Below are 25938 nucleotides of genomic sequence, written 5' to 3' on the forward strand. Positions count from 1 at the left end.
TGTACCGGGTGGTGCCTTCGTGGGCGCGCACGTGCATCTCGACGTGGTACTTGGACGAGTTTTTGTACGGGCACAGGTGGCAAGAGTACTTCGAGTCGTCGCTGTGACGTATCGTGTGCAAAGCGAACGCCACGTTGTTCTTGTACGTAGCGTTACAAATCTCGCACTCTATCGGCTCGTCTAGTTCCACTTTGACCGTTTTCAGTTTGGCGCGTTTTTGCTTCGGCTTGGCGATCCTCTTCGAGCCCACCTTCGTTATCCTACTCAGCTTGCCTGCTTTCTTTCGTTTCTTCGTCTCGGGCATTTTTTCCTGTTTAATAGACACTAGCTCGACCAGGTCTCCGTATAACCTAAAAATAGGCGAGCGTTAGTAAGGGGGTCGAGCTGTGTTGGGTTCGGACCGAGCCAGATTCCAGAGGACGTCACTTACCTGCTTTAGGGGATCGGGAACGATACCAAGGAAGAAAAATTGGATGTACTTGACAGGACAACTTTTATTTATTACAGAGCCTATGCTAAAGAGATTATGCTGCACAATTTCTATCCGAGCAAACAAGAAGTTGAATTGCTTTTGGATTGTCCAATAAGTAATCAAAGTGACCTATTTTCATCTTCATCTTCAGACTATTTAATAAAATCCAGAAACGAGATCGAATTAGAGTGTACAAAAGCTTTGCCAGGTTTCAACGACCGCACAAATTGTGTAAATTCGGTATTGCCTCCAAGAACTCGAATATCTTTGTAGTCAGCTAATCAGCATAGTTTCTTTGGACTCTTCATTGTCCAACATTCGGGGGCCCCATAAAAAGTCACCCTCGAGTAAAATATCATGATATACACAATACAACACAATTTTTATTTTTCCAAACATACATATAGCGTATATGGACATCGACTATTATACTAAAAGACTGTTTATGTGGTAAAAACATTTATTTATCAGGTAATCTTTGATAGGCTTGGACTTTGTACACTTTGAGTTTTCGTTCGTTAAACATTTTTCAACGAAGGATTGTGAAAAAGATTTTCACCCTGTATCCGATTTTTAAATACATAAATTATTATTTATTGTTAAGCATAAAAACACAAAATCAATCATGTGTGTCCAAGTTGTCTCTGTTTGTTCGGGTGTAACCAGAATTTGAAACCATTATATAATTTTATATAATTATATATAATTATTATTATATAATTAGTTATATTTTTTTACGAATCACTGGCTTAATTATTTAAAGGCTGTTGCCTCAATTGAAGTTTCTATGACTTTTCTGAAAATTGCAGAGTTGCTATTTGCGAAGCAATACCGGATCCAAAATTGAACTCTGAGGTAAATCAACGCTAACTTTCAGACTTGTTGACTTCTGTGCCTTCCAGCAAGTGAAAAAACTGTCGGCGAGAACCTAAATAGCACAATCTGTTGAGAACCATCAGATGTTCCACTCAACCAAACACCCTGATAAGATCGCAAAAAATCCCATCGAGCCGCTAGTTAACCTTCCAGAAGCCCCACTTAAGGAAAGCAAAACAAAATATCACTGGACACTGGAAGAATAATAACAACCTCACACGAAGTCCCATTTGGAATCCAATGCGTGTTCAGTCTCGTGCTCCTTCAAACTGCTCCAGTCATCGAATCCCTTATCGCAGTCCCTGCACACGAACATCTTTCCAATTCGGTGCTCGGATCTCACGTGTTCCGCCAATTTCGTCTTGTCTGGGTACGACTTGGAGCAACCGGTACAAGAGTACGGCCTTTCGCCGGTATGCAATCTCAGATGGGCCTTGAACCTGCCCTTGGATAACCGTTTCCCGCAAACCTGACACACTGCGTAAGTTTTACTGTCATCTCCGTCGTTGTGGTGGTACGACCTGTGCCTCCTTAAACCTCCCTCGCTACCAAAATGCCTGCCGCAATTCGGACAGTCGTGCCTGTCGGGGTCATTAAAGTGCAAATCTCTCTGATGTTGGTTCAGAGCGGCGGCCGAAACGTAACACTTGCCGCACAAGTCGCACTGATAAGGTTTGAGGCCAGTGTGGAAGTAAAGTTCGTGATCGCGCGCTTGCGCGGCGACCGGGAAATTTTTGTCACAGACGCGGCACCCGAAGCCCCGCCCCTCGTGTACTCTGATGTGCATCTCGACGTTGTAACGCGAGAAGCCGCGGTAGTTGTGGCAGATGGGGCACGAGTACTTGCCTTGGGTGTCGTGCTCGCTGGTGTGCAGCGCGAGGGCGAGGTTGTTCGGATAAGTTTGGTCGCACACGTCACACGCCACCGGCTCGTCGATGACGTCGTAGCGTTCCCCGCGACGGGTGTATCTAAAACAACCGATTGGGACGTTACTCGGTACTGGGTACCCGCCGGGAAGAAAAAACAACCAGTTTTGTTTGCGAAAAATGCGCTTTATTGGAAAACTGCATACAATAAATAGGAAATAAATTGTCTACACCAATTACTTGTGCAAAAGGATGTCTAAATCTTTAAATATTGTGATGGAAAAAATACAGCATGAAATATTTTTTATGAAATTTTTTTTACGAAATTTGGAATAGCAGAAGTACTAACAGGAAATTTACATATATTGTATATTTAAAATATTAAGATTTTATACAAATCACTTACATAAAATGAGTTTTTTGGTTTTTTCATATATTTCAAAACGATTTTTTTTTTAATTGCCAGAAACGTATATGAAGCGTAATCTACCAGGGTGTACAATACTTACACACCTTCCGCTAGGTATGACAAGAATACTTCAAACAGCTTTAAAGTATTCTAAATAAATACGGAGCCACAATTTATGTAAGTGATTTAGATTAAATGGTAATTTTTTTTACCCATTCACTAATTTTTTTGTACCTTCTCTTAACTGGCTCTTCGCTTTACATTTAAACCTAAATTTTTAAATCCTTTATACAAGAAGAAACCGGCGTGATAAAATAATGAGGCACACGGCTAATAATTATGACTGTTGTCTTTCTTCTGCTTTTTTATATGAATTTACTTAATACATCTATATAATTATTACTGATATCATTTACATATTATTTTCTTATGATCAAACAATCTTTTCTTAACATTAAAAAATTTAAAAAATATACGCGCGAACACTGTGTTCGAAGTGTTTTCGGAGCGCGAGCATTGAAAATGACAAGTGAGATCTTGGAGAAACGTCTGCATGATTTCAGTCGGAATTCGGATATATATATATATATATATATATATATATATATATATATATATATATATATATATATATATATATATATATATATATATATATAGTGTGTGTTGTAAATTCTTCCGGGTTTTACTCCGCTTCTGGTCTGGCTGGCTCCAAGTGGAGGTAGTCCTTCCTTTGCTGACAACGTTTCGGCAAGATCTCACTTGCCATTTTCAAGTCGGGTCGTTCTGCTTCTCGTCTGAACTCGGCTTGAACTTCAACTTGAGTGTTCGAAGTGTTTTCGGAGCGCGAGCATTGAAGATGCCAAGTGAGATTTTGGCGAAACGTCTGCAAGATTCCAGTCGGAGTTCAAAATAAAGGTACTCTATTTCAAAGAATAAATTTTATTGGAAAACTCTTATTTACAAACGATAGAAACTTTACGATATAAAATCTACGTACGGCATTGTACATAATAATTTTTAATATGGTAAAATTAAGTACCTAGAAATACCTAGAAACTCATAAAACACCTCGACACCTAAGGAAAATAAAACAAACGATGTACTTATTAGAATTTAAATTGCGTGTGGTAAGACCATAGACTAAAGAAACTTTAAATCTGTGCAAACATCGAAATTACAATTTCAACGCACCGCACTTTATTTAGTCTGTGAACAATAACCCCCTTTGTACTAAAACAATAAAGCTAAGTGCAAATAATAATAAAATATAAGAAAATATAAAGAAATTCAGTACCAAACTGCGGTATACATATATTTGTCATATATGTCGATATCGAACAAACTTTAAACTCAACAGGTAGTAAGTAACCTATACTAATTGAATAAATGCACATCTTACAAAGTAGAAACCGATAAAATCACAGTTCTCGTCTAAACGACCACTTTTGCCAATAAAACAAAATTTTCCCAAGTGATTACCCTGTGTCACATGACGTATTAAAATAATCGCTTCTTCCCAAAACGTTACATTGGTATCGGGATATGAAAATCATTAAGAAATTAGTTCTTACTATTTTCCTATCTACTAAAAACTTTTTTTTAATTCTGTGTCGGTTCGAAGACTACGAGGCTGATCCATTGAACTAGAGAAGTCTCTTTTCAGATTAAATGCAAAATTCGACCATTTTCAAAAAAATGTCGTAAGTTTTCTGTCAAGGTAAATAATTTTAAGGCACTTTTGTCGAGTCATTCAGTTGCGGTACTTGGATTGAAAATGACCGAAAATTTAGAAAAACATATAAATAAAACCGTTCGAAGTCAGGTTAAGTCAGAGTTTTTTTTTTTTTCAAAGAAACTTCAGTCAGAGTCAGAATTGTAAAAATGGTAAAAAATCCGCTAAGCAACATTAAAACATTACAGTTATTGCTTAATTTTTGTTAAAAAACAGCAGCAACAATTATTAAGTATTGCAAATGCACATTAGTTGCCTCAGAGTACGGTAATAGTATAGGAAGACCTTTCTGGTATAGTCGATTCGCCAGCATGCGCATCAACACATCTTATTTAAGGAGTTCAAAAATTTTATAACTCAGTATCTCGAATTTTAGGCACAACTCAGAAAACATTTCCTAAACAACTTTCCTTGCGGATTTTTTTAGCATATTATCAGAATTGACAATACGTAACGGAATGTTTCTTAAAAATGTAATTTTTTAAAATAAAAAAGTTAAGCAGCATTTCATTTTCCAACGCCCTCTAGTGGCCAAATGATTGCATATTGCCAATTTTCGTTAGAACTTCTGATATATTCAAAACACCAAATACGCCGAGTCTCGATAAGAAAATAACTTGTTTGAGCCATTTTGCAGACCATTCTAATACAATGTTTCTCAAAATCGATGGTATATTAGATGTATATATAGACAACGAATGAAAGACATTTAAAAATTCTAATTTGATTTTTTTTTCAAATTTAGAAATTTTTTATATAACATATAAAACTAACCAAAACTGTGCACATTTTGCGCAATGTAAAAATGTAAATTAAAATGTTATGATATACACTGATTAGTTCGAGTAGATGTGGCTGAAATGTCAAAATACTTAAAAAATAGAAATTATACCCCGGTATGACCACAACTCAATTTCTAAAGGCTTATTTTTTTCGTATTCCATTTACTTCTAATAGATCATCGAGGTTTGGGGTATTGCGACAGAGAAAGAGTTTTCCTGGAGGTGCGACAAATATAATTAGCACCCGACATGACGACGGGCTGTCTATTCGGGCCGATGACTCCTCCACGTAATTGACTCAAACCAACCAACCAAACTCCTCTACCGCAATAGCAGATATCTAAAAATTTTTTCAAAAACCACGAAAACAGACCCGCGTCCCGTCCGACCCAAGCCGGACCGACCCGTCATTGACCAACGTCGTTGTCGTAGCCCAAGTTCTCCACCCCAAACTCCCTCTTCGGCTCAACATCGGGAACCGCGTAGCCCCGCCTCTCGAGCATCTCGCCGGCAAACTCCCTCCTCGACATCAACTCGTTCAACGAGGCGGCAAAGTCCCGCTTCTCCATCATATCCTGCAAGTGTGCCGCGTACTCGCGCTTGTGGTCCGTCAAATCCGGCGCCAACGCGGTGTACGCGTGCGCGGGAGAAGCCGCGTACACGCTGTGGCTCACCTTATGAGCGTCCAGCGCAGCCCGCGAACCGTACACTTTGTCGCACACGCGGCAAACGTGGGGCATGTCTTCGAGACGCGTCGGAGGCTTCTGATTGTAACTCGGAAGCTGTAGGGTAGCGCAGCTTTTCATGTGCGCGTCCATAGCGCTTTTAGACACGAACCCTTTGCCGCACAGCCTGCACACGTACGGTTGTTCGCCGGTGTGCGAACGTTCGTGTATCTTAAGCGGCGAGCGCTGCGTGAACGCTTTACCGCAGTACTTGCATACGAACGGCTTCTCGCCGGTGTGCACGCGCATGTGCTCTTTGAGCCGCTCCTTTTCCGAGAACGCTTTGCCGCACACCTCGCAAGCGAACGGCTTATAACCGGTGTGTATGCGCATGTGAAACTTGAGTTTCTCCTTGCTCGAGATGCGTTTGCCGCAAGTGTCACACAACACCGACACGTCGATGCCTTCGGCGTTGTGGTTGCGCAGGTTGTGCCGTTTGAGCCCGCTCGAGGACGTGTAATGTTTGTTGCACACCTTGCAGTCGTACTTGATGAGGGGCGTGCCGGTCATGATCTCCCAGTGCTGGGTGCGGCGATGCGAGGCGAGGAACCGCGAGTACATGAAGTGTTTGCCGCAGATCTCGCATTGGAAAGGCTTCTCGCCCGTATGGAAGTATTTGTGCTCGAGCGCGTTCGTGCTCACCGTGAACGCCTTGTCGCACACTTCGCACTTGTACCGGGTGGTGCCTTCGTGAGCGCGCACGTGCATCTCGATGTGGTACTTGGACGAGTTTTTGAAGTTGCACAGGTGGCATGTGTACTTTTGGTCGTCGCTGTGCTGGATCGAGTGCAACGCGAAAGCGACGTTATTTTTGTACGTTTCGTTACACAAGTCGCACTCGATCGGTTCGTCGAGCTCGATGGGAGGCGGGTGGGGGACCTTGTCGCGTTTCGAGCCTGCGCGTTTCGCCAGCTTCTTCGGCTTGTCCGATTTTCGGCGCTTCCTGCGCACGCGTTTAGGTTTGGCAGCGGCATCTTCCGGCTCCGCCTTCACCTCCGGCTTCACCTCGAAATCCGGATCGTCTTCTTCCGAGCGTCTGCTTTTGCGTCGACGTTTCGGCGACCTGAAAACAAAGTCTTTGAGTACGGGAGGGTCGAAGGAGAACGGGAGAAGAAGAGTTTGTTTTCAGGGCGCGTTGGGGACGCGCCGGACCACGGGTTTTGCCGCACACTTCGCGAAACGAATTGAGGTACGAGAACATAAGCGGAAATTGTGTTACAAATTATACTCTGCACCAGCTAAAGTTCCAATTATGGCAGACGAGGTTTGTCATTTTTTGTTTGTTAAGTGCGCGTCTTACAAAAATGATCCCAAAGCTATTCTAAGAACGCGAGTTGGTATAGGGAAAGAGGAAAGAGTTGAAAATAGTTAGAGCAAGAAGTCCGCTTGCTTTGAAGGTTAGGAGCGGTAAATAAACCAAATGTTTTGCTATTTAGTAGCGTTCAATTTGCAGTTGCAATGAAGCTGGTACAAAGTATAACGCTGTGGAGGATAATAAAGTTGTTCTACAGAAACAACCGGGCGTGCCTATATATATTGTATGATGATTTTAGATACTTACCGGGCACCTCGCATATGCGATTTCAGCTCTTGGCATGATTTGCAAAAATAAATAAGGTGAGGTTGAATCCATTTGCCGAATAAACAAAATAACAAATATTATCATTAGTGAAATTCGTTAACTATCCCTAATGAATTCATGAATTTTGTTTCTATAAAGCTTCAGCGGTTACATTTTTTGCAATTTTCATATTTGTAAATCATAATCGAATCAAAAATTCTTTTTTCATATTTTCGGTCACTTTGGCAACTGTTTAAAATTTTTTGAAGAATTTGAGCACTTAGCTAAAAATTATTGTACTAACGTGTATAGGGAGAATCAAGTACAATTTCGGATTCTAGACAACATTGCACACCTACTAGGGTCAAGATGAAACAGCGAAGCTAATCGTTACCTATGCTGACGTTTTCACGTTTTTGTTACGTCATCTTCAGGGCATTACAATTGTAGATGAACAAAGCTTAAAATTTTATTAACAGAAAGGTTTAAACTAAATTCAAAGAGCAACTGAATAAAAGTAAAACAACTACAGAAATCAATAAATAAATAAATATGTTCTTAGTAGTAGTTATTGCTTATTTCTACATCCCCTGTCCCCGGGAGGAAATCGTAATATGATGAAATTACAAATTCCTGACTAACCAAAATGTAAAAAAAAAAATATATTCTAACTATAACGTAACGTAAGGAAATAAAAAAAGGAGAATGTGGCTGATTAAGTGATTAGATTATTGTGTAACTGTATTTTTGTATTTTTGGTCATTTTAAATATTTCTTTTACTTATTCATTTCGGCATTTTTTATTTTTATTTAGTACATTTTATTATTTTGATGAATTTTTACGATTTCTGCCTTAAGCATGGAGTAATCAGGAAGTCGAAACGTCGACATTGAGAAAAATTAGCGGTACTATTTCACTTGCTTCGTAGCAAAAACCTACACCTACAGAATTTGATTGTATCACAAGCTCAACCTGTATAGTTTTTCAATGATATGAATAGCTAATTGCAATGCTAGATTATTGCCTAGCTTCCGACTGAACGTGAATCACCCAATACACGACATACTAACCCAAACCGGGTAGGTTAAAAACCACAACAAACGAACATTTTCTTAATGTACTGTTTAATTATTAGGTAATTCGTGATGAGTACAGGAGTCGCTATTTATAAATTTTGATTTGACTTAGCATTAAAAAAAAAACAAAATAGGTTTCTTAGATTTTTATTTAAGAAAACACGGAAAACATTTCCTCACGGCAGTTTTATTAATTACCCAGCGTATCTCAGGAACGTCTCGCTACTATTGAAAATACACACACACGTGCTAGAGAATACCTAACGGTCAACGGGTCAATAAGAATAAATACAAAAAAAAATAAAGACCCGAGCACTAGGAGTCGTACTGAGGTTCGTAGCCGGTCCTCGCTACCGAACAACTCTTCATGTGAGTATCCATCACCCCTTTCGATATGAATCCCTTCTGGCATATCATGCACTTGTAAGGCCTCTCGCCCGTATGCGTCCTCTCGTGTATCCTCAACGGCGACCTCTGCGTGAACCCTTTCCCGCAAAACTTGCAAATGTACGGCTTCTCGCCCGTGTGCACGCGCTCGTGTTCTTTGAGTTGCTCTTTCCTCGAGAACGTCTTCGTACAAATCTCGCAAGCGAACGGCTTGTATCCGGTGTGTATCCTCCGGTGAAACTTGAGCTTCTCCTTGCTCGACAGTCTCTTGCCGCAGATGTCGCACAGGACCGACGCGTCTACACCTTTCGCCCCGTGGTGACTCAAATTGTGCCTCTTCAACCCGGTCGACGAGGTATAATGTTTGTTACAAATCAAACAGTCATACTTGACAAGCGGACTACCGGTCACGATTTCCCAGTGCTGGGTACGTCGGTGCGACGTCAGGAACCAAGAGAACATAAAGTGTTTGCCACATATCTCGCACTGGAACGGCTTCTCGCCGGTGTGAAAGTACTTGTGCTCGAGGGCGTGCGTACTAATCGTGAACGCTTTGCCGCACATCTCGCACTTGTACTTGGTAGTACCTTCGTGGGCGCGCACGTGCATCTCGACGTGGTACTTGGACGAGTTTTTGTAATCGCACAGGTGACAAGAGTACTTTTGGTCGTCGCTGTGATGGATCGAGTGCAACGCGAAAGCGACGTTATTTTTGTACGTCTCGTTGCACACCTCGCACTGGATAGGTTCGTCGAGCTCGACCGGGGGAGGGTGGGAGTTTTTCTGCTTGCCCCGTTTCGGTTTCTTCTTGTCTTTTAGCAGGCACGACAAGATGTTTGCGCCGTCGGCGTCGGCGTCCTCGATTTTCAGCTCGGACTCGTCTATTTTCGGAAAGAAGTTAGGGTCGAAACCGTTGTAGTCAAAGGTAGGGGCGGGGTTGGGATGGTGCAACGCGGAGTCGTAGCCCGAATAGTCGACGTTTTCTTGTTTGATGGGCGTTATCGATATGCCGGGGCCGTAGATGAGGTTGTTTAGTATCGACGTGTCGAAGTACCTGAAAAATAAGCGGGTCAGTACGGCAGACCAAGAGGGCGGTACCGACCAAGAATCGATCGAAAGCGTATGCGGAGAGCAACGACCTTTACAAACGGGATGGCAAAAAGTGCTCTTTCCACCCCAAATACGCGTTATATACAGTATGCCCGGTTGGTGGGGATGGTCCATCCGTGGTGCATTACTAAAATCCAGAGCCACTCTACCGACCTTGAAAATTTGCAAAAACAGTAGCACACATATTCAACTTCTAAGTCATCGCCTCAAGGAGAGATGACGTCACTAGATTTGACATGAGTCAAAAGAGCTTGCAAGAAATTACAGGCTTAAAATATTGTCGGCAATAAATCTACTACTACTACTGTTTGACATAGTGCAAGTCTCATGCTATTAGCACATAATAGCACAACAATAATTGAATGTAATCAACGCTGCTAACCTAAAACACATCCCCTACCCCGCCACTCAAACAATATTTCACTTTTTATTTCCTGATTGTGATTTTGAAAACGAAAGCAATAACAACACCATCACAATGTTGACATTTTGTGAGTTGGCGACACAAAAGTCACTAGATAGGTTAACCTAACTAACAAAATACTTTGGACTTAGTTTGCATACTGAGCGAGATATGGCAGCACACCAACAGATTATGATATTTTATAAAACGGTTATATTTTGCTCAAAAAAAAGTATTTTAAAAAATATAATTCTTCTTAACTTTATACATAAATAAATGAGAATTAAGGTTCAGTTTTCAATTGCTTTTAATTCTCATAAGGGTAGGTTAAATATCACAGTTCATTAAAATTTCAATTTTCACGTAAAAATTTGGCTTCGTAAAAGGTATATATATATTAACGTCAGTAAAAATTCAAAATACCTTAAAAACTTTTTAAAAAATTACCCTTAAAGCTTATTTTTGTATCTCTTACCATTTGTAAGATATGAACCATATGAACAAAAAAAAAGCAACCCCCGATTGAAAAATACCATCCTTAATCGTCTTGTTGCTCCCTTTTAGTAACGATTAGACTACATAAGACATAATCCTTACAGGTTCTTTTCCATCAATCCGCAGAAAGGAACGTAAATATACGCCGAGTTAGCGAAAAACAAGAAATTAAGAAACTTTATTGGATAATAAAATAATTCAATTTTCTAACAGTCAACAAAAACAAATATATCCGTGTTCCTATCTATAATCTGACTATTGCAAACTAGACTATTCCCCCCGAACAGGAACGCATGTGGGCGTCGAGCACACTCTTGCAGATACAACCCTTGCCGCAGAGTCTGCAAACGAAAGGCCTCTCCCCCGTATGGATCCTCAAGTGGATCTTCAGTGGTCCCCTTTGAGAGAAGCCCTTCTCGCAGTAGTGGCAAATGAACGGCTTTTCTCCCGTATGAACCCTTTCGTGTTCCACCAGCAAACCTTTCTTGCAAAACCTCTTTCCGCAAGTGCTGCAAATGTGAGGCTTGTACCCCGTGTGGGTCCTCTTGTGGAACTTCAGAGTCTCGTTGCTTGACAAGCTCTTGCCGCAGATGTCGCAGAGGGTGGGCACTTTGGGTTCGTGTTTTCGGATCTGATGCTTCCTCAGCCCCGACTTGGTACCGAAAGTCAGCCTACATAACGGGCAGGTGAACAAGTCGTCTTCTTTTTTCACCCCATAGTGCAGCAGTTTAATGTGGGTGCTCAACAGCCACGAGAACATGAAATGTTTGCCGCACATCTCGCAGCTGTAGGGCATCTCTCCCGAGTGGAAGTTCTTGTGCTCTTCCGCCTGGACGGCTTCCGGAAACACGTTGTAGCAGACCTGGCAATGGTGAAACGACCTCGAACTGCCGTGGCCCTTCATGTGTTTGACCATGTTCTTATCTTTCGAGGTTTTGTAAGAACAGTACTGACAGTAGTACTTGTCCGAGTGCTCTTTCGAGTGCAGCGCAAAGTCCACGCTCGTCTTGGACACGTGCTCGCACAGTTCGCAGGCGAACCTGATCTTGTGGTCGTTTTCTTTCGTCGCCTTATCCGCCATGTTTGTCGGATGTTTCGGCAAATCGTTCCCGGGTGTCCTCCTAAAATAAACAGTAGTAAGATGTTATTCTCAAATTGATACGCACTCGCGCGAGTCCACAATTGCCGATACGTTTTATCGTCCGGCAAAAAATTTTTGATGTGTTAATCAAACCACTTTGTTATTGGCGTCGATGTTCTCCAATATTTTCCATAAAATTGGAGTAAACCATAGATAGGACGCTGGGGAGAGGCAGAGGTTGTTTATTACAGAGGATTTGCCATACAAATCACTACGAAATAACTTGTTTAGATTTCGACAAGTCGTTGTGAATCAAAGATCCGTAATATCAATAATCGACAGCCGCGTTTTTCAAAATATTTATTTAAAACAAACATAGAGATGAAACAAAATCTCCTACATCATGGCGTGTTTGTTTTTCTGGTGCAACCCCAGCGCCCCCTTACTGACGAACCCTGAATCGCATACTCCACAAGTGTAAGGCCTCTCGCCCGTGTGGTATCTCATGTGCACCGTGAGCGGGGTCTTCTGCGTGAAACATTTTCCGCATATCTTGCACTCGTAGGGTCTATGACCCGTGTGAGTCCTCATGTGAAGCTTGAGTGTGGTTCTCAACCCAAAACTCTTGCCGCACTCCTTGCACTCCAGCGGCTTCAAGCCCTCGTGGATCAACATGTGATCTCTAAGTGATCGTTTCGAATTGACCTTCTTGCCGCAGTGGTGACAGATGAACCTCTGACCGCCGTTTTGGTGCATGCGCAGGAAATGGTGCTTGAGGTACTTCTCCTGCAGGAACGTCTTGTTGCAGATGTCGCAGCGAATATTGTCGTTTTTGCCGTAGTCGTCGGCGTGACGGGCCATATGACCTTGGAGGGCGGCCTTGTCGTAGCAACTTCTGCCGCACACGCTGCAAATGTGATTGCTGGTGCCGTGTTTCGATCCTATGTGGTTGTTGTACTCTTGGTTGGTAACGAAACCGACCCCACACGTTTCGCACTTGGCGACGTACTCTTTGAGGTGACGTTTGCGGTGGACCGTCCACGAACCTTTCGATCGTAACCTCTTGGAGCAGAAATCGCACTCGAAAGAGGCGGGATTACTGCCATGGACCCGTCTCGCGTGCGTTTTGACGTCATATTTCCGCTTGAATCGTTTCTGACACAAGTCGCAAGAGTACGGTCGCAAGTCACTGTGCGAAAGGAGGTGCTTTTTTAATCGCCGCGTGTCTTTGAACGGCTTTCCGCAGTTGGGACAGGTTTTGATTTTGCCAGGTTTCAACATCAGCTCCGCCTTGACGAGGTACGACGCGGACTGGAACCTAAAAATTGTTACGTAATCAAAACGATTTGGTGACACGCTGACGTACATAAAGCGCAATGGTGGATCTCGTTTCGGATATGATCGGTCTTCGGCACTCACGTATGCAAAAATAGGAGACAACTAGGGCGGAAGCAACACACTAAATCAGTAAATTAACATAAAGGTTGAGCGGAGGAGACTGATTATTATAAATATTTAGTTAACAATAAAAAATGTGTAATTTTTATGTCATTTAAAAAAAATTAATTAAAAAAAAAACAGTTTGGCGCAAAACAAAATAAACTCAATAACTACCAATAAATTGAAATTCTTTAATCTAACTTATAAATAAAATAGTATACCCGTATGGCTACTAGATAAATTGAAAGTAGAGGCATAAAAAATTATTTGCGGAAACATGGCCGCCGTTGACAGCGTTGGCTGTTAATATGATCACCTGCCGTTCAATTTTCAGGAAGAAACGAGTTAAGTGTGTGAAGATCAGTGTTTAAAAATATTATCTATCCGTATACAGAAACGAGAAAAATATAAGATTTTTGGTTCGAATTTCGTCTAAAGACCTTCCATTACGTTTCGTTTAAAGTTTCGGTGTATTCGTGTCGCATTTGAGTGTTTTCGGATAATATTTTTCGTTATCCGCGTATTGTATTTTCCTCATATGGTATACCTGAAGAAGTCCAATCGAGAAAAGAAAAAAATTGGCATATAAACTGCGTTAAACATTTCTTTACCACAAAGTAACGTGTCAGTACATTTGGCAGCAACTATCATCAACAAATGTTTACATATTTATCTACACAGTCTAAGACTGCTTCTAAAATAAATATAAGTAAGTGCCCGTTTTTTTTAATTTGAAGTGGAAACACCGTGTATATTTTAAAGATCTGTGATTTTCATTGTAAAAAAAAGACTCACATTAAAAAAGCTTCAAATTTCATTTGAATAAATAATGATATATATAACATAAATAAATAAATAAATGTAAAAGTCATTGCTTAGCTGAACACAAATTAATACAAACTGTTTTCGATTTTGCACAACCAAAATTTCTAAAAGAAGGTTCTTTTCTGCCAATTGATCACCTAAGCTTTTTCAACAATTTGAACTTAAAAGTTATTCCGTCCAAAATAACAACTAAAGTCACTAAAAGCTAAAATTATGTATACACTCTTATTAAATATGTACACACTACTAATAATTTACATACACGCATGTTATTTATTTTGCTCAGGCCCAGATTATCCGAGTCATATCGCTTTGCCATCTGCTCTGCTCATTGTGGAACAGTGTCTCGCTTTTATAGGTCGGGAAAAAAGATCTTTCGCCATAAAAATAAAAACTTGCACACAAACTCACATACACTATCTCCTGTAGGTCGTTCCGCAAATATAAAAAATGAAATATGACATATTTCTACTGCAATTTGGATTTTAGACAGGCCATCTTCGTCGAGGACACAGCTATAACTGATCGACAGTTTACCCCACCAAGTAATAAAAATAAAACAAAACATTTGTCCCAAATCGTTTATTCACAAATTATATTGGCTATATTGGCTGGAGGATGGGCAGCTAGAGTGACGGTGAGTGGCAATTTTATTTATGAAATGAGCATATATATATTTAACAATAAATTTAAAAAAATTAATCAAATTGATCTGAAAGTTTTCAATATGTCTTAGACAACGATTTCAGCAATTCTCGCTGGTTCAAAACTATTGAATGCCACCTGAAGAACGGTGGTTCTCATGCATTCACAACGCTTGCAGGGACTCGTGGATCGGATACGATATATAATCGATATCGACTCCGCCCACGTCGTGAGTTTTGTAATGGGTCATCAGGTGGCTTTTGGTCGTAAAATTTTTGCCGCACTCGCACCTGTACGGCCTCTTGCCCGTGTGGTACCTCGAGTGCACCGTGAGGGACGTCTTCTGCGTGAACCTTTTGCCGCACACCGCGCACTCGAACGGTTTGTTACCGTCGTGAATCCTCTGGTGGATCGCAAGGTACTCTTTGGACGCGAAACCTTTGCCGCACACGTCGCAAACGAAATCCTTCACGCCCGTGTGCATCTTCACGTGAGTCTCGAGGATGCTCTTGCTGCTCACCGACTTGCCGCATATCCTGCACACATAAGGCTTCACCCTCGAGTGCACGATCATGTGACTCTTTAAATTCCTCGGCGTTATGTAACGCTTGCCGCACACCGCGCAGCCGTGCGGTCTCTCCTTACCATAACCCGGCCGGTGAGTAACTCTGTGCTCTTTGAGGGCGGACGTAGTGCTCAAACTCGCGCCGCACGTTTCGCATATTAAGCGCGCTTTTTCGTGACGCGTGCTCACGTGCTTGGCGTGATCTCTTTTTGACACGAACCCGATGTTACACTCTTCGCAAAACGCCACGTATTCGTTAAGGTGTTTCCTTCTGTGGACGGTCAGGTGTGACTTGTGGATGAACATCTTCGAGCACACGTCGCACTGTAACGTGGGCTTCTCGTGCGATCTGGCGTGTGCTTTCACCTCGTACCGGAAACGAAAGAGTTTGCCGCACTCGTCGCAAGGTATTTTTCGTTCCCGCGTGTGAATTTCGAGATGCTTCCTTAACAGTTTCTTGGTGGAACATATCCGGTCGCATTGGTCGCACCTGAAAGTCTCCTTCTCCGGTTCGTGATTTAGAGGTTCAATGACGGTGTTGGCGACGAAATCGCTCTCGTTTATGAGCGTGTCGAATTGTTGATCGGTGGCGATGTTGTTCAGGAGGGCGGTACATTCTTCTTCGGTGGATAGAAGATTGAGCAGGTCCGAGTCAGAGGCGTTCAGTTGGTCGACTACGGAGCTGGCAAGCACGCTGTCGGGTTTCGTGCCGTCCAAAGTGTCCAGGAGGTACTTGCACGACATTTGAAGGTTCGGGCTGATCGAGTCGATATTGAAAGTTGAATACAGCTGATCGTGATAAGGCAATCTGGAAATAGTTTCGTTAAGGAGAGCTTTGCGACATCGATTGCGTACTTACCGCAATTAAGCTAGATTCTGCTAAAAAATAAAGAAATAAGTGAAGCTACTATATTTGTATTAAGTATGCGAAAATCGAATACACTTTTGACGTTTCATTCATATTTCATTCCTCTTATTGCATTCTTTTCCTACTTATATAGAAATTCTTTGTGATCCTGTGAAATAATAACTCGATAGCTTAACTAAACAACTACTACACAGCATTCCAGCATTTTACCACCTCCACCAAAAAGGGATTTATTTTTTCTCTCAAAACACACACAGTAAAAACGTAAAAAGCAATCTTAATTACTAATATCAGACAGACTGGTCAATATTTAGAAAAATATGTCTCAAAAAAACTTTAAAAACTGAGGTAAATATTTGTATTTTAGATCGATTTACCACTAAAAATGTTCACAGTAAGAAATATAAACGACAAAGTAAAATGAATATTTTGGAGTTTGCAAAATTTTTACGTATCACGTGGAGCATTTAAACAATGGAATCGGTCTTGGAAATGGAGAAAAGCAAAATATGGAACGCAAAAAGATTCGTTAACAAAGTAAGACTTATATTTTTCTTTATTGACGCACTACAACACGACATTTACCGCAAAACTGATGTCGATACAATAAAAAAATTAGCACCGTTGGAGAAGCATTTAATAAACAATAATGTACCAACTGAATCGAAATGAGAAAAATAAACGTTCTTTCTAACTTACAAACTGCGACAATCACATAGAGTACAAGAAAAAAATTACTTTTTTCTTCGAACGGTGCGCGATCATTGGTAAATCGTCTGGACCGTAATTTCCCCGTCCGTATTCAAAGCAACGTTTCGAGGTCTGTACATTCGACGCGACGCTTGCATCGTAACGTAACACTCCTGATGCCGATGAGATGTTAAATCCCCGAAATTATCGGCTATATATGGGCAGTTCATGCAACAGTGCTTGTCGTGCAGCTCGAAATAATGCAAGTTTAATATCGCCTTTAGGCAATGCTTAAAGCCGCACAGGGTGCACGATTTCCTGTTGCGCACGTGCCGATCCCACTTTGCCTTGTCCTCAAACTTTTCGTGACATTCGCTGCATTTGACGAGAACAGGCCCACCGCTCGGTGCTTTCAACTCGCTCAGTTTCTTCACAAAAATCTTCGCCTTGGCCGGCGCGGGTCGCCCGACACTATCTTCGACGATCGTCACGTCGTCCGACGTCTCCGTTATCTTCTCGACTCTCCTGTACTGACGTAGGGTCGACACGTGTTGCGCAGGCTTGCGAATAAATTTCACGAATTCATTCTCGTAGACCGACTTGGGGGCTTCTTTGGTCGGTTGGGAGGTGGGCGAAGGTTGTGTGATAAATGGAGGGGGTGTCTGCTTTGCCGCGGTTCGTTCGGACAGGACGATACACATCGGGTTGGTAGGCGCTTGACTAGCCACGCTACTGTTTAAAATAATGGGCTGTTGTTCCACGTTAGGTTGAGAGTTGACCACGACGCCCCCGCTGCTGACCTTTTGATTGACAATGAACTGATTTGGGGCTGCGCCCTGGACCACGCCGCTGGAGTCGATCAAAAAGTAATTGGGGGCGGCAGAAGTGGACGGAGGAGCCTGATTCACCAAAACGTAATTTATTTGAGACTGGTGCGCGATCGAATTCATCGGAACGTATCGGGGACTCGTCGGTTCAATCACCGTAGGTTTTTTAATGGCAAACTTCTTAATCGGAGGCTTCTGGGGTGCCATCATAAGCCCCGAGGTGGGATCTGGTTGATTGGGTTTCGGTTCCTCGTGAACTTTCGCAGTTTTAGATTGCGGCGCAAGCATCTTCCTAATGACGCCGGTCAGCTGCGTCTGGTAACCATCTCCCGAGCCTTCGGATGGTTTGTCAGGCGGTTTGGGTCTAATCTCGATATACTTCGTTTTCGAAGTCGAGTAAATTCTCCTCAACCGATCGTTCATCTGTCTCGACTTTTTCGGCTGGGTTGTCGTCGCCATACGCGGGCCGTTAGGTACTTCGTCCTCGTCGTCGATCACTATCGTGTCGTTCCTGTTGTCCATTTGCTCGTGGAGCTGCAGGTGTTTTCGAAGCTCCGCATCGGACGCGAAAGCGTCGTAGCAAGTATCGCAACTAAAGCTGACGACGGGTTCGCTGCTAGGTGGCGGAGTGTGCTGCATCAGGTGGTCGAGGAATCCGCCCCTAGTGCCGAAATATTTGCGACACGGCCGACAATTGTACCTGCAGAAATAATTTATGTGCGGGTGTTTTCTGACATCGTTATGAGAAGCGAATTCCACCACGCACGACATGCACTTGTAATTCGCGTTGTCTTCGCTAGAAGGCGGTTGGAGATCCTGAACGACCAGACGGGGCGGCGATTCGCACTTTGCAGGTTGCGGTCGTTGGACGACGGGTGCGGCATCTTCGTTTTCGCTTTCCTGCTCCTCCAGATCATCTGCGTTGAAATCGCTGTCCGTATCCAAAGTCACCGAAGAATTTACCGGTTCGACATCCGACGCGTCGCTGTTTTCTTCGTCCAAATGGATTATCTTGTGGATTTCTAAAGCTTGGCTGTTCGAGAACTTGCCGAAACACATGTAGCACGTATATTTCCGGCGGCCTTGGTCGCTGCAAGACTGCTCGTTCAGGCGGTCGAGGTATTTTTGGTAGCCAACTTGTTTGCTAATGTCGGCGAGCTGGACCGTGCACTTTAATTTCAATCGGTCGTCGTCGTGCCTAAAAAATAGTTTAAGTTTTATTGCGTCGTCGGTAGGAGAGGGACCGGTGCGTTCGTGGGCGAAGTTCGTCGAAATAAAAGCCTCCACTTTGCCACTTTGGTTTTATTCTAGAAAAGTCAGCGGAACTACACCTGCGCACTCAGTCTTTTCGTGAGACTTAAAAAAAAACATCGGAAATGATTTAAGTTTCTTTATTAAACTTTGTACACACTCGGGAAGAAAATAAAGATATTAGAACGTTCACGTGTCTTTTATCGCGTCTTTGGCCACCTGGACTTGATCCTATCCGATCCGCACCCCAAAGACTAGCGAAAAACAACGGGTTTCGTAGATATACAAAACGTGTTTCGACGGCCCTTCGCCAGCTACTCGTTGAGCTGGAGAACGGTGATTTTGGCGACTTTCGAGTGCGTAGCTATGTGTTTCTTAAAGTAGTACTCGTCGGCGAAACTCCTGCCGCACACCTCGCACTTGTGCCTGATTCCCATGTGCCTGTTCTTATAGTGGTTACGGTACTCTCTCACCGTATAAAACCCCTTGTTGCACTTTTCGCATCGGTGCCGGAACTGATCCAGGTGCCTCAGCATGTGCTCTTTGACGTTCTTCTCGTACATGAACGTTCGGAAACAAAAGTTGCATATCGCGCGATCCGTGTGTTCCGCCACGTAGTGCTCGTAGAAGCCGCTGTTGTTGGTGAACGTCGCGTTGCAAGCGTCGCAATTGTTCACGTAACATTTTCCCTTCTCGATGTGTCGGAAAAATTGGAACTTGCTTATGAACAATTGCTCGCACCTCAGGCATTTGTAGTGGGCGACGTCTACGTCGTCGCTCGCCTCGACGTAAACGTAATTGGCGGCCGAGAAGTCCGGCACCTCGTGCCTCTTCCTCGGCTGCGGCGCCCTAGGCTTCGGCACGGAGTAGACCCGTTTGGTAGCCGTCTTCATGGGCAACGCGACGTCCTTGTCTACGATTACGTTCGAGGCTAAAAGTCCCTTCGCGCTGGGCAACATGTAACCGTGTTCCAAATTCACGATGGATACAGGATCCCCCGTCTTTTCTAAAGGTGCGCCGCGCTCGTCCTCCTGGATAACCACCTCGTTGACGCAATTATTTTCGTCGTCGAGAATGTAAAGCAGCTCGCTCGGCTGGTTGACTTCTATAATTTCCTCGTGGTCGCCGTAGTTGAGGACGAGCTCTTCTACGATACCGTCTTCGGCAACCTGGTCGTCTTCGTAGATGATACTTTCGGAAAGGTCGCGATGGGTATCGTGGTGCTCGTACAATTCGGTGGAGGTAAAGAAGATGGCGCCGCATTTGCAGCACGTGAACCGTTTGCCGAACATCGCTACGTGGTGTCGTAGGAATTTACTTTTAGTCGCGAACAACCTCGAACATATGCCGCACTGGTACTGATCTGCGGAAGTGTCGTCGTCGTCGATGTCGATCATGTCGCAGCCGTCAATCGACCTGCAATGAGTCTGCGTGAGACCAATCGGGTTTATTAGTTTTATCAACTACCTCAATTTCAGAGGCAAATATGAACATTCGGTTAAACCAATTTAAAATAGGATTGCTATTCTATAAAATACAAACCTACCTATGCAAACCAATACTAGTATGACTCAACGGGTTCTGGGGCACAAGGTAACCCATCTATCTCACGTCCGGACATGATGAACTAGTGATGTGGCGCTGTCAGGAATAATCCGAACGAAATAAAACAAGAACTATACTAAGCAATTTATTTCATTAGGTGTTAAAAGTTGGGATCAAGAAGGGCAAAAAAATCCAGGATGACCAAAATATTTGTTTATTTGTACCCCAGATGTACTCGTCTATACGTACCTAGAGCAAAACGCTGAAAAATACACATTTGTAGCACTCTCTAATCGACATTAAAATTTACCGTCTATTGCACCTATGACTTTTCAGTAAAGCGTTAGACACAAACCTCTTCTGACACGCCTCGCAACCGTACGGCGTAATACCCAAGTGATGACGCATGTGGATGGTGAGCGGAGTTCTCTGACTGAACCCTTTGCCGCAAGTCTGGCACATGAACGGTTTCTCTTTGGTGTGCACGCGTCTATGCATCTCGAGCACCGTCTTCTGAGCGAAGCCTTTCGCGCAAAACTCACACTTGAACGGCCTCTCGCCGGTATGCGTGCGCATGTGATTGGTTAGGCTCACCTTCGAAGACACGTTTTTACCGCACACCTCGCAAATATTTTTCTTCTCGTCTCGATGCGCCTTCAGGTGGTTCTTGTAATTGGAATTGGTCAGGAACACCCTGTCGCACCATCCGCACACGTATTGCTTCCTGATAACGACGTCTTGGTGATCGTCGCAGCTCTCCCCCGTGCTGCAACTCTTGCAGTCGACCGAGTCGTCTCGGTGGTGCTCGTTGTGCTTCTTCAATTGGTACGAATAATCGAACCGCAGGTCGCACTTGGTGCATTCGAATTTGAATTTATTAAAGTGGCGGTTTTCCACGTGGCGCGTCAATTGCAATTCCGTGAGGAACTTTTGGTCGCAGTGCGCGCACAAGCACTTGTACTGATCGACGTGCGCCCTTTTCAGGTGACGCGTGAGGTTGCTTTTGTATACGAACGTTTCGTCGCAAAATTGACAAGCGTAGAATTTGTCCTCGTGCCTCCTCGAATGAACCCGCAAGTTACTTGGGCTGGAAAACGATTTCCAACATATGCTACAAGTATTTGCGGGTATTCTGAAACAGAGTTCGACCTTAGACAGGACATTTAAGAAACACTAATAAATAATATAAATTCATCTCAATTTTTTGACTAAAAATCGGATTGGTCTCCCATTTAAGTGGTAGGAAGTAGTGTCTGATTTTCAAATGACGGAGAAATTATTTTAAGAGTATTACGTTTTCGACATGCATACCTCAGTATTAATAAAGGTTCAATAACCTCTAAGTGTAAGTGCAAAGCTAATGGAAAAAGAAATTTTTATGCCATCGAGGTAACCGTTAAAACAAAAAATTTTAAGCACATAAGGGATACTAACAACAAAAAAAATTCAAAAACATCGCGGTAGTAAGGAATTAGGGTATTAGGTATTTCACTCGACTTTTCGATGAGTTATACCTCTCTTGACTACACTTACCGATCTTCTATCTCTATCTATCTTATTGCTCGTCATGTACTGCAAGTCATTCTATACCGGATGAGTCATTCTCCAGACACAAGCAGTTTCTGCTATTACAGTGGATGTTGTTTACAATTATTTTTATTGAATTATTTATTTAAATAAACGATATTAATATAACTATATTTCTATCTAGACCCTATATATACATACAAAACTATAAAATAAGAAACTCTAACTAAAACACTCACTTTTTCATGGGGTCCCATTTATTTTAATTTTTTAAGGACGATGCTAATTAATCAATGTCTTCCAATGTCAAAGACAAACCGTGTAAGACGCAGAGCAAACTGACAGTATTCTCCTTAAATTATTTACACAATAGTTGCCCCCGGTTTGTCGATAAAAATAGTGTTTATAACTTGGTTCATAAATCATCGGTTGTCGATCATTTTGTTGATATAGAAACTGATTAACAACTGAATACTTTTCAATTCCGTCTATCTTGGACATTTTCTTATTGTTTTCCTTAAAAGGAGTAATATATTTCGTTCGGGATATACACATAATTATTTATCCGATAAGGATTCACGTAATTAATTTGTTTTCAGGTAAATATGTCTGTTCAGCTGTACCTTAACCAAATAACAAGAATCACAAAGAAACACTTTTATAAAAAATATCACTTTATTCGACAATACATCATCCGGGGCCCTGACACTTGTGCCCTTTAAGCACTGTCCTTGTGACGAAACTTTTTGCGCACACGGTACAACTGTATGGCTTTTCGCCGGTGTGATAACGCATGTGTATCGTAAGGGTTCCCTTCTGGGTGAAACCGGTGCCGCACACCTGACACACGAACGGTTTTTCTTTCGTGTGAACCCTCTTGTGCGTCCTGAGCATGTTCTTCGTGGTAAAACTCTTGCCGCACACGTCGCACTGGAACGGCCTCTCGCCGGTGTGCGTGCGCATGTGGTGCCTCAGGCTCGCCATAGACGTAACGTTTTTACCGCAAATGTCGCAAATGTTGAGGTTCAGTTCTCCCCTGTGCGATTTCATGTGCACCTTGTACGACTTGATGTGCGTCAGAGTTTTGCAGCAAACCGAGCACGTGTAATGTTCTTTGACGAACCCCGGCTGATGGGAACGTCGGTGTTGTCGGAAATACTGTTCGTTCCTGAACGACCTCTTGCACACGTCGCAAAATAATCGCGCCCCTTGGTGCTTGAAGTCGTCATGTTTCTGGAGTTCGTACTTGAAATTGAAGCCCCTGTCACACTTCGAACACTGAAACTTGAACTTGTTCAAGTGAACGTTGTCGACGTGCCGGCCGAGCAGGTCCTCCTGCCAGAACTTCTTGTCGCAGTACTCGCAGATAAACTTGAACTCTTTGAAATGGACGTTCCTCACGTGATTTTGTAACATGTGGTTCAGCTGGAAGAGTTTGTCGCAAAATTCGCAGGCGAGGGTTTTGGCAGCGTGGATCCTCTTGTGGCGCTTGAATTTCTTCGCGGTCGGGTATTTCTTTTCGCATACGTCGCATACGAACTCTGATCTGGAACAGAAAACCGGGTCGTTAATTCTATTGCCACGACGCGACGGTCTCTCGAAACGGTAGGTTTCTATACTTACCGATGCCGCCGCAACCTACTACTTGTCATGGGAGAAATAAAAATTAAAGACACCGCCTGAGGGATAACATTTATTTCACGTTAACCAATAATATAGTAGTTACACAGTTTAATAAACTTCTAATAAAACAAAGCGTCCTCTCCAAAACGAACCTGGAAAGAAAGTAAATCCAAAAACCAGGGCACACCGTTTAAAACGGTCCGGGACAAACGTGCCTGTCCAGGTGACCGTGGCTACGAAACTCGGCCAGACAAACCCTACAAGACACCATCGAACGGGAGCCACCACCGCCTCCCGAATATTCCGCTGACGTGGAGGCTTTCAACGAAGCCGAAGGAGGGGTAGAGAACGATATAGGCGGAGGAGGCGGACAATCCAACAAAGACAGATAGTTTTCCTCGTCGTCGGAATTATCGTGGGTGTCGACGTGGTTGTTGTAGTCGCGGTAATTTGAAAACAATGTCGCGCACTTGGAACACCTGTACGCCGCGTCTTCCGGATTTAATCTGATTTTGGATTTCGGAGGACTTCGGTTACGATACAACGGAGAACGGCCACGGTTGTTTCGCCTTCTAAACGGGCTACTGCGCCGGTATCGGTCGCGCGCAGGACTTTTACTGCGCGACCTTCTCGAAGGACCCGGTTTCGTTATACTCTGCGCAGGTGTTGTCTGCTTGCCTGTATCCTCTTCCTGTTTCTTCTTGTTTTGCAAGTACAACAAATTGATTTTGAGCTGATTTTTAGTCGCCTCGAGTCGTCTCTTAAACGCCGGCGTTTTAATTACTTCCAATTCTTTCTTTTGTTCGTCCGTAACAGCGGTGCTCTTCGACGCCTGCTTCTTGGGATCCGGCGGCTGTTCGACCACAGGCACGACTTTGACCGGTTTCCGAACGCCCAGAAACAGGTGCGTCTTCTCGTGTATTTCCATCTCTTTCTTCGTGTCGAACACCTGCTGGCAAGAGTCGCACTTGTGTTTGACGGCCTCGGGGCCGACCGCCAGATTAAACTGGGTGAATAACTTCGAGTGCACGATGAACATGTGTTGTTTAAGCACCGCAACTTTTTCGAAGTTCAGCGAGCACACCGGACACACGTGCTTAGCGTTCGGTCGGTCCACTGTCTTCTGACAAAATATCAGGTGCACGTCCGATATCAGCTGGTTCGGGAACGTTTTCTGGCAGACGGCGCACGGGTGCGAATTAGCGTAGGATCGGAAAGCTTCGACGGGGGCGCAAGGGGTAGTAAAAGGTGCCCTATTAAATTGGCCGAAAGTATTTGGATAAAGGCTTGGTACCGTCATCGCCGGTTGTCTCATCAGGTAATTCATATTCCCGCCGAAGAAAGGATTAAACGACGGGCGCATTGAATTGAAAAAAGGGGAGGGACACGACTGAGGCGAAGACCACCGCAAGTGATCCGGAGGAGTAAACCTTAACGCAGGAGCAGGAGTCGGCGGCGATTCGACCCCTCTGGGGGGGTTGATCCAAACGGGAATGGGGCTCGATCCGGAAGGACGGGGGGATTCTTGCAGTTGCGGTCTGGAAGCGGTGGCAATCTGCGGTTGCTGCGGGCGACTCCTCATGTTTATCTCGTCTACGATCGCTTGCGCGCGGGCATTTAAGTCTTTGGGCGGTTCGAATCGAGATATCTTTCTCGTCTTGAAGGTTCCCGCCTCCCTAACATCGTCGATCTTGGATTTATTAGTCTCTTTTGGCGATAACGGAGGTTTGATGATGGTGGTAGCGGTAAGTTTCTTCCTTGGTATAGTGTAGGATTCGGTAAATTTCCTAATACTAGCATCCATCTTCTCCATGGAGACGTTAGGGGTCTTCGACTGATCCGTCCCTATCTTTTTGATCGATTTTTGATGATCCCTAGGGTCAGATTTTTTCGCTTTACCAGAAGAGCAGGGTTTGGGCCTCATAATCGCGGCTCTGTGCAGGGTGTCTGCGCTCGATTTAGTGGCCGATTCGGGCTTCGGTGGTTTAACGTCAGCTTCTTTAATGTGGTCCCTGTTTCCATCACGCGATTTCGAGTTGGACGCAACTGGTTTCTTTGATTTATCTCCAATCGACGATTTCGGAACGGGAGCTGCTTCGATTTTTTTGGGCATTATCTTTGGATTGAGTTTGGTTAATTTTACATATAGCCGT

The 25938-nt window shown here is 43.4% G+C and overlaps 3 protein-coding genes across 3 annotated transcripts in view; all 3 read right to left on the reverse strand.

The window, feature by feature from the left end:
* LOC132698693 (zinc finger protein 91-like) overlaps positions 1-25938 on the reverse strand; it is a 90203-nt gene that overhangs the window by 27506 nt on the left and 36759 nt on the right. The gene's annotated exons all lie outside the window — the stretch shown is intronic.
* LOC132698544 (zinc finger protein OZF-like) lies at positions 13304-17085 on the reverse strand. Its single transcript, XM_060664688.1, has 2 exons — positions 16314-17085; positions 13304-16262 (listed from the first exon to the last, which is right to left on the reverse strand). The coding sequence occupies exon 2, from the start codon at positions 16196-16198 to the stop codon at positions 15053-15055; it is 1146 nt and encodes a 381-aa protein (XP_060520671.1). The 5' UTR covers positions 16199-16262; positions 16314-17085; the 3' UTR covers positions 13304-15052.
* On the reverse strand, positions 20514-21632 carry LOC132698549 (putative zinc finger protein 702). The gene is given in 2 exon segments (XM_060664694.1): positions 20514-21266; positions 21268-21632. Coding segments are annotated over 2 exon segments (555 nt in total). The 5' UTR covers positions 21498-21632; the 3' UTR covers positions 20514-20941.

This window comes from Cylas formicarius, unplaced genomic scaffold (assembly GCF_029955315.1).
Source record: "Cylas formicarius isolate icCylForm1 unplaced genomic scaffold, icCylForm1.1 PGA_scaffold_2__14_contigs__length_35257938, whole genome shotgun sequence".
NCBI lineage: Eukaryota > Metazoa > Arthropoda > Insecta > Coleoptera > Brentidae > Cylas > Cylas formicarius.